This window comes from Antrostomus carolinensis, unplaced genomic scaffold (genome assembly GCF_000700745.2).
Source record: "Antrostomus carolinensis isolate BGI_N321 unplaced genomic scaffold, ASM70074v2 scaffold1869, whole genome shotgun sequence".
NCBI classification, from domain to species: domain Eukaryota; kingdom Metazoa; phylum Chordata; class Aves; order Caprimulgiformes; family Caprimulgidae; genus Antrostomus; species Antrostomus carolinensis.
In genome coordinates this window covers 962-13,094 of record NW_010340454.1, presented here as the reverse complement: position 1 = coordinate 13,094, position 12,133 = coordinate 962, and the positions used below count along the sequence as shown (strand labels likewise).

The following is a 12,133-nucleotide window of genomic DNA, read 5'->3' as shown; positions in this document are numbered from 1 at the left end:
GTGTTCTGGAAAAATAAATTCCATTTAATTCCATGTCCTGGGGCTCTGTGAAAACTTCACAATTCTTCCTGTGTCTGATCTCCTAGAATCAATAGAAAATTTTCCAAGAGAAGGGCGGTGCTTAATTAAGACATTACTCTTGGGAGGATATCGGTGCAAATGAGGAATTGCAAAAACCATGGAATGAGAGCTCTTCCAAATGTTTACATGGGTATTTGGCAGTTTTCTGGATCCTGGTGAATAGCAAAAAACCAGAACAGGACCTAACAAATCAGGTGCTCAAATCAGCCCTTTGGCCTTTTCAGCAGCCTTCCTCTTGGGTGTTACCCTAAGTGCATGTCCCAAAATTTGGAATGAGATGCCATCCTATGCAGTGTAAAAGTGTTAGTTCCAATTTACTGACACAAATCCATTGTCTGCATTAAATTGTTCTACTCTGGAGCTACAAATAGTGAGAGATTTCGGTTTGCTTGGTACCCATTCCACCCTTTTATCTTCTGTTTCTTTAAGAGCTCAGAAGCCAGTTGAAATTGGAAACTCTTTTTACCTGTATCTTTGTGCTTATTGCCATATTTTACCAATCTCTATTTTTTATACCACAGTCTAGATGAGCCATCTCATCTCTGTAAAGTTCTTTAAAATCAAAATTCTCTAATTACAGTCATATATATGGACTGAGTCCTGTCTGGGTGAATTGTTACTGTACAATATCAACCTGCTTCTTTGCTTTTGGACAAATATTAGAAAAAAAAAAGCAAGCATGGCTATAGGGTTAGACTTGATAACTTTTTTGTCTGATGCCTTGAACTCCTTGTTTGTCATTTGATAAGGAAATTTACGCAAATCTTTTATCTATTTGGGTGCTGGAGGGTTCAACCTTTTTAGGACAAAAAGGCCCAGAGTAACACATAATAAACAAATAATATCAAATTCATTTTTGGCAAGGACAGTCCAAGTTTTGTAATCTTCTTCAGACCAAATGGAAATCTACAAATGCCAGCTCTATGGTTAATATTTTACAGACTCAGGTAGTAAAGGATATATAAGCAAATGCTTTCCTTACAATCTTCCTAGCATTTCTGAGCAATTTAGCTCACATCATAATCTGCAACCATGAAGTGGGTAACATTAATTTCATTTATTTTCCTCTTTAGTTCTGCTACATCCAGGAATCTGCAAAGAGTTGCTCGAGACGCAGGTAAGAAAGAACTAATTAGTTGTCTTTGCAGTCTTTGTTATATCAAATTAATGACTTGAATGCAATTTCACAAACAATTCTTGCAAGCCTGGTCCAAAGAGAACAGAAAAATTTGTTTGATTTGAAAAGAAACAAAATGAAGAAATGTCGAGGAGAGGGGTAGAACACTCCAGACAATTTAACTGTGCGAGGAAATTTGGTGACATCTTTTTGCAGTATCAGTGTAGTGCACGAACAGACGTCGATTATTCAGAACCTCTTACTTTCCAGCACGAAGAAAGCAGATGCACTGTGATTTTAGAAGTGCTGTCTTTTGAGTGGTAGTTCATAAGCGAGCTCATCAACAATTCAAGGCAACAGTTTTCACACGAGTAGGTCAAAAATCTGCTTCTCAGTCTGGGCTATGAGGCAGCTAACTGAAAACTCCCCAGTGTGCCATTTTTCCCTGTATTATAAAACTCTGGATATTAGTAAAACAAATATTTCTGCAGACAGTCCTAGATATTTTTCTACTGATATTTTTTATTTTTGTTTGAAACATGAAAATACCCAATTTTAACAAAAGTGAGTTTTCAGGAGCTGACTGGAAATGCCAGCAAACAGCAAGAAAAAAATAAATCTTTCAACTGCAATTTTCTGCACTGAAACCCTTAGTAGTAAAGCAGATATACTCCATTAAGTACAGGAATTACTCTTTGTGTTTTCTAAATGCTCCTGAAGGGTATTTCTAGAACAAAACGACTGCCCCATTCTGGCTCATTCATTAGTTGGCCGTACGCCTCAGTATCTGTTAGGAAAATCTTGTGGGAGTCTTCTCACCACGAGCAAGGCATAACAACAACCTGTATTTATTACTATAAGGACCAAGTGAAGGCATTTATCTGCTTTCCTTCTCACCAAGAGCACAGATGATAGGCATTGGGTGCAACAAGAATATTAATCTGCCAAGCTAATAATTTTGTGTTCAAAAAGAGACAATTCTACTAATGCTTGCTCTCATTGAGCTGCACCCGCATTTGTTTATTTGTAGTGTATCATCATTGTTTTGGTTATCCAAAGGACATGTTTGCTAACCCTTAACAGTAAGCCACAGCAGTCAAGGTGAATATTTGAATTAAATCAGTGCTTACAGAGGTAAACATTGTATTAGAATCCTAAAATTAACATGTTTGGGTTCCTTCAGACAGATGAACGTGCATAAGAGTTAGGTATCTGCAGACAAATGGACAAGAATTATCATCTGAGATAACAAAGAGTTCAAGGTAGCCTGAAGAAAGCTTTAGATTGAAGTTCCCAGAAAAGCAGTACAGAATACCTAGGGCAGTGTAGCCAAAGGTGGGATTTTACACATGCTCAGCATTAGCTTGGTCTGTTTCAAAGCAAGGATATTACTTCCTTACGTATAAGAGCTGGGTGAACACTGAACACTTCTGAAAATCTGGCCCAAGGTGCCCAGGACAAATTCTTTAAGGGGTCTAGCACAGCCAGTGTGACAGTGACCATCATTATTCTCTTTGTTTTTCTTCCTAGAGCACAAGAGCGAGATTGCCCATCGCTACAATGATTTGAAGGAAGAGACATTTAAGGCAGTGTAAGTGAATGTTCATCTTACATTTTCAGATTGTTTTCCATCTCTGTTGATATTGAACAAAAAGGGGAAATGAAAACACACCATATGAGCTAGTGAATAGCATGTACATCTCACTGAAACACAGCATTGAGTTAACCTTCTTCCTGTTCGCATACAAAGCCTGCAAATATTCCAAGACCCTCAAAAATCTCTGGAAAAAGAACTCCCTCCAAACCTGTGTTCCATATGTGAAAAGAAAATAGGCACAAGTAACACAGTTCTGATAACCTTTGGATAGAGAAGTTGTGCTGGATTGAGACATTACTCCCCCAAAAAAACCCCAAAACAAAACCCACCAACAAAATTAAACCACCAACCTCAAAAAAGAAACCTACGACAGGTTTTCCGAGAGAAGATTTTGTTTTGAAACTGGTTTTAGGAATGGCAGAGGGCCCTGACAGGAACAGAACTTTTTGTGAAAGAAGGCAGCTGGAAGGTCATCATTTGGATGATTAGACTAGATGATCTTTCGAGGTCCCTTCCAATCCCTAACATTCTGTGATCATTTGTAAAAATGGCAAAAGTCAGCTTCGTTTATGCCATTTACGAATATGCCGATAAAAGTGGCAGAAAACTCAAATCGCCATCTTTTCTGTTTTGTTTATAATCTATTACTCAAGACTTTTGTTCTTGGGAAGTAAGGTTAAAAACATTTTTCAGAAAGGAAGTAAGAAGGATATGAGACACGGTACTGTGCTCTTCACGGTACTCTGTTTAAGTGTTTGTGCCTGTACTTTGAACAAGTAATTCTGAATCCAGAAGCACCTTTGAAAATATTGACTGTTACATTCTTTTATTTCCATATTCCAAAATGTACTTTGTGTTTCAGTACCATGATCACATTTGCCCAGTATCTCCAGAGATGTTCTTATGACGGACTGTCTAAGCTGGTGAAGGATGTTGTTGATCTGGCTCAGAAGTGTGTGGCCAATGAGGATGCTCCTGAGTGCACAAAACCACTGGTAGGCAGTAAATCCTTTGGTATTGTGTTTCTCCCCATTCTATGCAACTACCAGAATCATCCTCGTTGAGGGTTTATACCTGATCCTTTCAGGTGTTGCTGTTGTCATTGGCCAATGCTCAGATTTTAGTGCTGAAACACTGTTTTTGTCAGGTTTCGAAACTCTGCCTTTCAGAAGTGCCTAAATGATCTGTGGAGCCACATACTGGAGCCCAAACTCCCCACTTTGGCACATTAAGTTTACCATTACCTGGAAATAAACGTTAGCACTTAGTACAAATACTCCAGATGCAAAATACAGACCTAATTCTAGGTATTAAAGTGACCAGGGATGTAAGATCCCTGGATATCTAGCAGGTTCAGCCCAGCCCTTCAGAAAGTTAGGTGCTTGTGTTCTTGTGACCTCTGGCATTCAGACAAAATTATATAGATTAGTTTTCCCTAAAGGTTTCCCAAGCTGATCAGCAAGTAGAATATCAAGTCCTGCTTCAATTAATCTGAAAATTCAGTTGAGTCAGATTATAAGTAAAAGGAGATCATCTTGCACAGAGTATTTTAAATGATAATTATATTTTTTTTCAATAAAGCATTGTAACTGTTTTGATATTGGACCACATAGAACTTAATGAAACTGCTGAAAAAAAACATGTTATTCTGATTTATGGTCTAACTCTTATCCAGTAAAAATGTATTTACTTTTCAATCTGGGTTTTCTTTTACAGATAAATAGAATGTGTATTAAACTTTCTATAAACAATAATTCTGACCCTCAACATCTCCCTTACAGCCCTCCATTTTCCTGGATGAAATCTGCCAAGTAGAAAAGCTCCGTGACTCATACGGTGCAATGGCTGACTGCTGTGCTAAAGATGATCCTGAAAGAAATGAATGTTTCCTGTCATTTAAAATTCCTCAACCAGACTTCGTTCAGCCCTACCAAAGACCAGGTTCTGATGTGATATGCAAGGAGTACCAGGACAACCGGGTGCCATTGCTGGGACAGTAAGAAAAATGGCCATTTTGTACTATTTAAGTATTTAGTCTTGCAGAAGAGGAATCCCCAAGCTATACAAACAGTGGGGACATGCAGGACATTTGAAAAAGTTCCTAGTATTCAATCTCATATCTACATGTATAAAACAGTTGCTCAGGCATTAAATATCCAAAGCTCTGATCACGTTTTTTTCTTTCCATGCTAGAGCAGGTTCTTACATTCAAAAATGGACTTTAAAGGATCACAGTTTATAAATCTTGGGGGACTTCCCCCCTCCCCCCCCAAAAAAACCCCTGAAAAACTACCGTGTTTCCAATATTGATTGAATAATTTACTTGCTCCAGCTTTCCACTACCCCCATTGTAATTGGAAAGGATGAATAAAGATAACAGTAAAAAAAATTGGCAATAGAATTGTGGTGAAATGGACATAGATTAATTTTTTCACACTCTAAATCTGAAATTTTCAGGTATTTGACAAGGTATTTAAAAGCCTATGTACATCAAACAAAGTGGCTGACAATATAAGAAGTTCATCCTTCCATCATTGTTATTGAGTCCTGCTTCAGAAATGGATTTAGCATTTAGCAGTAGTGGGCATTACATTAGGAAAGTAAATTACATTTCTAAACTAGAAATATAAGTTACAGGAGCTGTATGAGATTTAAGGCCATTTGCTATCATCATTGGAATACCTAACTTATGATTTCCTTTTCCTTCTAGTTTCATCTACACTGTTGCAAGAAGAAACCCATTCTTGTATGCCCCGACAATCCTCAGTTTGGCTGCTGATTATGAACATGCACTTCAAACCTGTTGCAAAGAGAGCGATGTCGGTACTTGCTTGGATGAAAAGGTAAATCAGTTTTTTCACTGGGGATGAAAACTAAGCAACTAGTCTGCTACATAAAGGTCTCTTCTGATCTTAGCAGCAATTCTCTTGAAAGTGAGAAGAGACTTTAAAAGGTCAATGTTAAATTAGGGCTTTTAACTCCAAAATTGTGCTTTCTCATGGTGGTTTTCAGTGAACGTTCATATATTGCTTCATAGGAACTAAGAAGGTAAAAAAAACAAAACCTGTTTTGATTTTTTTAAGTGAAAAAAACCCCAAAAGAATCAAAGTGTAGGTAACTAAGCTTATCTTTTTGCCCCTTTGCTAATCCATTATCAAGCAGCTATGAGCATTGCACAGATGCACTGAACCCAAATAAGATGTAGCACTTGGGATTTTTAATCTGTGGTAAACTGTAGCGAGAAGGGGTGCTACAGAAGAGGCACCAGGGAAACACAGATCTCACTTGGCAGCCTAACATGCCATCACCACATCCAACGTGTAGGGGTGTGGAATGTCTCTCCTACACTTCCCCTATTTGTTGCCCAAGCAAATGGAAGAGAAAGAGTGAGAAACAGGTAGAACCTTCCTGTTTGTGCAAATCTTTCTATGAGGAACTTGCAGAGAAGGGTCAGGATTAATCATGTGTTAGCCCTATGAATCAATAGCAGATGACTTCCACATAGTTTTGCTTTTTAAAAAACTGTAGCCAAGATTTCATGGTAACCTTTAAAATGGCATGAGACAAACTTTTGCTTTGTCTCCAACTCAGTCCCTGTGACTTCTGTGTAATCACTGTGGTGCTTTGAAAGACAAGTTACACTCCTTTGAAGCCACAGGATTTCAATGAAATTGAAGTATTGCACTGTGCCATAAGGTACAGTGTATAAACTAGAAGTTAAATGCTGATTGTGAGCTGGTTAGGAGTGCCTAAGAAACTCTCAGTTGGCTTGGCTTTTCATCAGAGCCAGCTCAGCCAGAGCCTGATGTGTTTCTGAAGTGGGATTTTCAGATTTACTTTTGCCTTAGTCCATGAGATGTGATCAGGTTAATGTGACAATGTGCCTCCTGTTACTGTAGGCAGCCGCCATAAAAGAAAGAGCCAAGAAAGTAAGCGTGAAGCAGCAGTATTCTTGTGGAATCCTCCAGAAGTTTGGCGAGAGAACTTTCAAAGCAGAGTAAGTTCCAATCGGGTTTTTATCAAAAGTAGGCTTGTTAACCTAAACCTGAAACTACTCAAGAGGAAAACATCCACATAAATAATTCACTTCCATATGCCAGCTTTGAAAACTGCACTCACGGTACTTCCTAGCTTACTTTTGGCTGAAGACCATTGCCCAACAGAATATGTATAATCAGTGAGTCAGTCTTTCAACACTAGGCTGACAGCAATTTCTTAGCCTATTTATTTTAATGTAGAATTTAATTCTAATCAGGTTTCTGCATAAAAACTGGACACAAAGTGGAATCCGTATATTCCAGACTGATAGTGAGTAGTAATAAAAAGATCAGCTGTGAGAGTTCCAGAGAAATGAAACCATCTTTAGAACCAATCTAGGAGATGTGGAGTTAACTGCTGGAGTGTTGCTCAGAACCAGAGATTCCGGTGCATTTTAACTACATTTTTGCCAAAGCTGTTCCCCATTCCAATGCCTACAGCTTTTAGCAACAGGCACATTGGTAATCAGCACAGTAAGTTGCTAGTTTGAACCTTAAAGCAATTAAAGGGTCAGATTGGTCAGAATCATAGTTGTTGTCAAAGGTGCATTTTTAAGATTGAGAAAGACTTTTGCAATTAATAAGTGGATCACCTGCCTAAGCACATGGAACTGCTTTCACTCTGTGGCTAGTCTAATACACTAACATTGACTAGGATTTCCTTACTAGAATAGTGAACTTTGATTTAAAGATTTAATTAGGACTATCTTCATCTGTGCTAAGTAATCTAGAGATGCTTCACAAGTCACTCAAGAGCCATGGGGAATTCTAGGGTGTGATTCTTACATAGACAGCTCAGATAGAAGAATCACAAACTTGTTTCTGTCTGTTTTAAAGGAGCTCTGGGTTACTGGTGCAAATGTCAATGCCCTTTTTTTCTAGCCACCAGAAACTAGATGAGAACAAATATTTAGTTGAAACAAGGCTGATCTACAGTATCTTTAAGTGTTAGTGACTTGCAAGGTTTCTGTTTAACTCAGGGCTTAAAACAATTATATTTTTCTTTTTTTCTACCTAGTAAACTTGTTATCCTGAGCCAGAAATATCCCAAGGCTCCATTCTCAGAAATTATTAAAATTCTACAGGACATTAAGGGTATCTACAAAGAGTGCTGTGAAGGGGACATGGTAGAGTGCATGGATGACAGGGTAAGCTAAGTATTTTTCAGAAATGTTTGCATACTTGAAAAGTGTTTAGAAAGACAATAATTTGTGCAGCTGTTCATTCACAGTCCAGGGAACTTTTACTCAATGCTGCTGGAAGGTTCCTCAGCCACTGAAAAACTTAGGACCAGCTCAGCTGACTGTTACTGGAACTAGGTTTTGAACAATTCCACATCTAGCCCTTTATGATCAGGAGGGCAAAGAGCTGTTACTTACAGTATAGCATGTGTATTTGGTTGAAATCAAAACATTTATCAGAGGGATTGTTTGATGGTATTTACTCACTTAAAATCAATCACAAACAAAGCAAAAGAAAGCAGAGGCAAAAAGGCAACATTTTTTTTGTGGTCCTTTTGTGTGTACTGCCATTAACCCAGCAGTACCAGTGAACTCTAGAGAACAGCTTGCACAGGAAGATTAGCAAAACACTGCAATAGTGACATGATATAAATATTGCCTGTCTAGCTGGAACTTAGACACTCTCTTTAAACCAGCTGCTATCCAGTGCTGGCTTTATGAAGCTTTGGAGTTTGTCATGGTTTTCCCCTATATCAGAGCTGGGCACCTGACAGGACTGACAAGATCAATCAGGCATCCTTGTGACAGACCACTCAGTGACTTTCCTTGGCTTTCCAAAGTTTATCTTCTCAAAGTTTCTAAGATTAGGGAGGGAACCATATTTCCCCCTCATGCCTGTGAATATTGTGCTCAACACACACAGGATGTGTCCGTCCCTCTGATTATTTCTCTTTGTATGGAGAGAGCGTTTCTTTAGGAAAGCTAAGTAAATAGGGGATCTGAATGAAAAGGGAAGAGTCTGAAAAACAGGAGATTAATTAATCTGTCTTTAAATTATTATGCCATGGCTTGTCTGATACCATGTTTTAATTTTACAGGCAGAGCTTATGACCTACATATGCTCTAAACAAGATGTTTTCTCAAGTAAAATCAAAGAATGCTGTGAGAAGCCAGTTGTGGAACGAAGCCAGTGCATTATTGAATCAGATTTTGATGACAAACCTGAAGATCTTCCTTCACTAGTTGAAAAATACATACAAGATAAGGAAGTTTGCAAAAGCTTTGAGGCAGGCCATGACGAATTCTTGTCAGAGTAAGTAATGCCAACAGTATACGTGTTTGGATTTAAACATTCCTGAAAATGATCTTCTGTCTTTTCTGGGCTACGGCCTTTTGCACTTCTAGAAAAAACATCCTCTTGGGTGTCTCAAGTGGAGAAGAGAGATGACCACGTGGAAGTCCAATTTAACTAACGTAGCTTCAACCCCGTCTTTTCTGGGCTACGGCCTTTTGCACTTCTGGAAAAAACATCCTCTTGGGTGTCTCAAGTGCGCATGGAGAAGAGATGACCACATGGAAGTCCAATGTAACTAACGTAGCTTCAACCCTAGTTGAACCCCTAGTTTCTCATTCATGCTTTGTGACTGTTTCTGTTCAGCATTGTCCTACTTATCAAAGCTGAATTTATCAGTGCCTTTCCTTTATTCAAGAGCTTTGTGCATGCCTACCTACATTATCTGATTAAGAAGTATTCTGTCCTGAGGAACTACTTGGTTCTTCTCACATTTGCCCTGTCAGCAGACAACAGAACAATCAAAAAATTCTGCTAAAACAAGCAAACAGCATTCCAAACTCATTGTCCACCTTAATTGATCTAATCTGAGGAACTGCCATTGACAGTTACTGCACTGTGTATGAAGAAAGCAGCATGTTATTTGGGAGCTCTAATTCTGTCAGCTTGTGTGTCTTTCAGGTTTATTTATGAATACTCAAGAAGACACCCTGAGTTCTCCACACAGCTGATTCTGAGAATTACTAAGGGATATGAAGCACTCCTGGAAAAATGCTGCAAAACAGACAACCCTGCTGAGTGCTACGGAAATGCTGTAGGTGCAAAGCTTTGTTTGCAGATAACTAGAATGCTTGGTCAGTACCTATCAGGAAACAATTGAGTTGAGAAACTGCTATGGAAGAGCAGGTATAAAGCATTTTAAGAGATTATTCCCAGGGGAAGTTAATGTTCTGATGGGAGATGAAGCAATCTAGGGCCCATGACAGGAATACAGAGTTTTCTCAAATTACAGAATAATTTTATTGGCCACCTTACAAAATTTCAGACTAGTCTCACTCAACTCTGATGCCTCTGTCTCTCATAAGTGATTCTGCTTGTCCTGAAGATGATTAATAGCTGGTTAGCTGAATTATTCTATGGGCTCCACTGCCTTTACTGAGTATGGCTGCTCACAGATTATGATGGGAACATGCTTGGCCAGCCCACATAGAGACACTCAAAGTCAGGTCTCCTAATCTACAACTGAATTGCACACAAGTCACTGCACAAGTTGAGTCACTGAGAGCTTTGGCCAAGGGATAGAAAGAGGATGTTCCCTTCATGGTTGATAATCCTGTACTTGAAAAACGTTCACCTGATTTAAACAAAAAATAAACCCCCTGTTATCTAGAAAGAAAGTGCAACAGCTAATAGTTTAAATTTCAAAAATCTTGCTGTCTTTTTAAGAAAATTTCTGTTAGAACTTAAAATTCACATGAGAATCAAGTCCTCCCTACACCATCCGGGCTGTATCGAAGCAATCGGCCTTGCAAAATGGGTATCTTAGAGCTAATAAGATTTAGAAGTTAAAAGGTATATTCATATGGCTGATACCTGATGTCCTGCTCTAACATTACTAATGGATTTATACTTGTTTGCAGCAAGAGGAACTGAACAAACATATCAAAGAAACTCAGGATGTTGTCAAGACAAACTGTGAGCTTCTCACTAGCCATGGCGAGCAAGACTTTCTGAAAGCGTAAGTACTTTCAGATAAATGTTCTTGAGTGTAAACAATGATGCTGGCTGCTTTGGGCAAATTTATTTGGTGTTCACTTCAGTAGTCTAGCTCAGTAGAGCAAGCTTCAAATTTGAGCAAACAGTCATTTTCTTATGTCTTTTTCAGGCTTCTGATCCGCTACACTAAGAAAATGCCTCAGGTATCAACTGATACCTTGATTGAAATTGGAAAGAAAATGACAGCCGTTGGTAACAAGTGCTGCCACCTTCCTGAAGACAGGCGCTTACCTTGTTCTGAGGGATACGTGAGTACTTCTGTTTATTCTCTCTACTCCTCTTGCAGATTTATTCTGTTCTCAAAAATGTTGGATTCTGGTGAGATGGTCAACTCAATGATTTTTCATAAGCCCCAAGCTAAGCATCTACCTAACAGAATTCAAAGCCTGTTCATTTTTCATGGACATGAGAACCTAAATAGTTGTCTGATGCCAGCTTGTGAAAATTTTAGGTAACTTTGCCCTCCCTCAGGAAGCAAAATGAAGTTGATTGGGTCTGCAGCAGCTTTCATTTGGAAAAACTAAAGTTTCTTAAAAATTACAACATACTTACTGATTGTAGCCCAATGGACAGGCTGTTTGCAGGTTAAGAAATGCCCAACTCCAGGAATACATATTTATTTTAAAGTTTAAGACCATGCAATTTCTGAGCAGCTTCCACTCCCAGCTATGCTATTGGGACACAAACATTACATATTTCTTCTTTTGTTTTAAATGATGTAACTCATGTTTGTCCTTCTTTCCTTCTCTTTTCAGCTGAGCATTGTGATTCAGGATATGTGCAGGAGGCAGGAGACCACACCTATAAATGACAATGTTTCACATTGCTGCAGCGACTCCTATGCTAACAGGAGGCCATGTTTCACTGCCATGGGAGTAGATACCAAATACGTGCCTCCAGCATTCGACCCAGAGATGTTCAGCTTTGATGAAAAATTGTGCACTGCTCCTCCTGCTGACCGTGAATTGGGGCAGATGAAGTAAGCTAAAAGAAATACCTTGTAGAGAAACTTCTGAAGTGTCAAACTTTCGGGTATGGGGCAGAAGGAAGCTACAAACTGCCTGTTTTGTCATCTGACTGGGACTACACTAGCAACAGAGAGAAAACCAGATGGAATTATGTGTTTGTACTGAACTTATCAGTGCATAACATCCTGTAGTTTGGAATAGGCAAAATAGGGTATTTTCATAGAATCATAGAATGGTTTGGGTTGGAAGGGACCTTAAAGATCATCCAGTTCCAACCCCCCTGCCATCAGCAGGGACACCTTCC

At 38.8% G+C, this 12,133-nt stretch overlaps 1 protein-coding gene across 1 annotated transcript in view; it reads left to right on the top strand.

Moving 5' to 3' along the window:
• The first annotated feature begins 1,069 nt into the window (after positions 1 to 1,069).
• LOC104531292 (serum albumin) overlaps positions 1,070 to 12,133 on the top strand; it is a 12,014-nt gene continuing 950 nt past the window's right edge. The window contains exons 1-12 of the mRNA XM_010176142.1: positions 1,070 to 1,198; positions 2,729 to 2,789; positions 3,658 to 3,790; positions 4,577 to 4,791; positions 5,506 to 5,638; positions 6,695 to 6,792; positions 7,851 to 7,980; positions 8,892 to 9,106; positions 9,767 to 9,899; positions 10,726 to 10,823; positions 10,971 to 11,109; positions 11,617 to 11,840. Coding sequence (XP_010174444.1) covers positions 1,114 to 1,198; positions 2,729 to 2,789; positions 3,658 to 3,790; positions 4,577 to 4,791; positions 5,506 to 5,638; positions 6,695 to 6,792; positions 7,851 to 7,980; positions 8,892 to 9,106; positions 9,767 to 9,899; positions 10,726 to 10,823; positions 10,971 to 11,109; positions 11,617 to 11,840 — 1,664 coding nt within the window. The 5' untranslated portion in view covers positions 1,070 to 1,113. The remainder of the gene's footprint in view (positions 1,199 to 2,728; positions 2,790 to 3,657; positions 3,791 to 4,576; positions 4,792 to 5,505; positions 5,639 to 6,694; positions 6,793 to 7,850; positions 7,981 to 8,891; positions 9,107 to 9,766; positions 9,900 to 10,725; positions 10,824 to 10,970; positions 11,110 to 11,616; positions 11,841 to 12,133) is intronic.